At 44.0% G+C, this 2,079-nt stretch overlaps 1 protein-coding gene across 1 annotated transcript in view; it reads right to left on the bottom strand.

Annotated features, from left to right (window-relative positions):
- Tet1 (tet methylcytosine dioxygenase 1) overlaps positions 1 to 2,079 on the bottom strand; it is a 114,627-nt gene that overhangs the window by 34,172 nt on the left and 78,376 nt on the right. Inside the window, exon 6 of the mRNA XM_012514928.1 lies at positions 573 to 784. Within this exon, the coding sequence (XP_012370382.1) occupies positions 573 to 784 (212 nt within the window). The remainder of the gene's footprint in view (positions 1 to 572; positions 785 to 2,079) is intronic.

Genomic DNA, 2,079 nt, shown 5'->3' with positions numbered 1-2,079 from the left:
ATCCAAAGAATATAGGAAAACAGCTAATCTCTTGAGAACAGAGAAAAATACAGATGCTGCCAGCCCTCAGGAAAGAACTTCCCTGTTAGAATCCCTTGCCTTCCCACTGTGTGTGAGTAGGGTCAGGTAGCAAAGAGGGAAGCAGGTTGAGAATCCCCTAGGGACTGGTGGTGTAGTTCTGTTTAGGGCTGGGGCAAACACTAAGCCTGAGAAGAGCCTGAATTCAGGCACCAGCACTACCCCAAAATTTGGTCCTTGCAATACTAGGGGTTGAACCCAGAGCCTTCATACTGGGCTACATTCCCAGGTCTTTTTATATTTTGAGTCAGGGACCCACTGAGTTTCTAAGGTAGAACTTGAACTCAGGAGCCTCCTTCCGTAGGCTTCTAAGAATAGAGGTCTGTACCACTGAGTCTGGATTCCATAACTCTGAAAATGTTAACTGCTTTTAGCTCCAAAGCACCTGAAATTCCATTACCCCACTAAATAGGCTGAGCTGGTAGTTAAGGAACAATTTCCCATGATAGTCTAGAGATCTGAATTTCAAAGTGGTACAAAACAGATTTGATTACTTTTCATTGAGGGTACATCTTCGGTCTGTCGGGTGACCACTGTATGACTTTAGGTTCTCTGTGAGCTCCGTGTACAGTCTGTCCGCCATCGGCAGAGGGATGCCATCCCACAACATGATGAGCACCACTATCACAGCAGTCTGACACTGGTGGCCTGGGCGTTGCCGGACCAAACAAAGAACCTTCTCTTCCTCACTGCTTCTTCTGATAACCTGCAAAAGCAGAATGTATTTATCTATGGAAAACAAGCATCCTAAGTGTGAAGGCAATGGCTACTCCTCTTCAAGCTCCATACAACTCCATTTCAGTTTATTAAAAAAGTAAATTTATCATGTTTCCCCAGGGGCCAAGGCTTCCAGAAGCCCAGGGACTGTCCACTGTCTCATACTTGACCCACAAGATGAACAAAAGGCAGGCAAAAGAGGGATTTATTCCTGCAAAGAAGAGTCTTCTTTTGGTTCATTATTGTTCTGGTTTGACTCAGGAAATCATAATAACTGTTCTGGTTTTCCACGGATGTGAACAACAGGAGAAACACAGATGAATGGAAAAAACCAAAAACTCTAAACATCTACTCTTAAGAGTAAGCCTGGTCATGGTAGACAGTGTCTGTCACTTCAGCTACTGGAAAGGCTGAAGCGGGAGGATTGACTGTTTGAGGATGTAGCTCAGTGAGCCCTGGGGTTGATCCCCAGTATCACAACACATAACATAAATTAATATTCTATCCATTGATACAGGCTGCATTGAAGATTCAACTAAGGAAACTCTATTACTATGGAGTTTTTTTCCCAGCACTTTCATTTTCTAAATTTGTTTTGTTTTTGGATGTGTACACCAGGCTGTTCTTGAACTCGAGGTGATCCTCCTGCCCCAGCCTCCCAAGTGCTAGTATTATAGACCTCAGCTTGCCTGGCTTTTATTTATCATGAGACAGGGTTTTGCTGTAACTGCCTACATGGACCTTCTGGCTCAGCCTCTCTCTCAGTATTAGGACGACAGGTTTAAGCCTCCACCCTTTGCTAAAAATGAATAAATAAACAAACGTGAACACCAACATTTAGCTATGTGAGGGCACAGATGTCCATCGCTTTGCTGTACAAAAATACATAAAACAATGACCCTATAACTTCTGTCATTTCTTCTTGCTACCAAAACAATGTGTCAGGGGCTGGGGAAATAGCTCAGTAGAGTAAGTGCTTGCCTGGCAAGCACAGGGTCCTGAGTTCAATCCCCAGTACCACACACAAAAAAAATGTGTCAGACCAGCTTCCATCATAAATTAAAGTGGTACAGCTGACCTAATGAAAGCAAAACATGACAAATTTGAATTTTACTACTGATTCCTTTAGCTTACACCAAATCATGGCCTTGCAATGATAAAAAGACTTCAGGATTTAAAATACTGCCTGGGGGCCTGGCCCTAGCTCAGGCCTTTAAGTGGCTGCTTCCACAAAGCTGTCAGCCTCAGGTTGCTGGAGTTCGAACCTCACACTCTCCCGCTGGC

This window comes from Octodon degus, unplaced genomic scaffold (assembly GCF_000260255.1).
Source record: "Octodon degus isolate 3935 unplaced genomic scaffold, OctDeg1.0 scaffold00046, whole genome shotgun sequence".
Taxonomy (NCBI): Eukaryota; Metazoa; Chordata; class Mammalia; order Rodentia; family Octodontidae; genus Octodon; species Octodon degus.
Note: the sequence above shows the minus strand (reverse complement) of the source record. Positions and strands in the feature narration are given on the sequence as shown.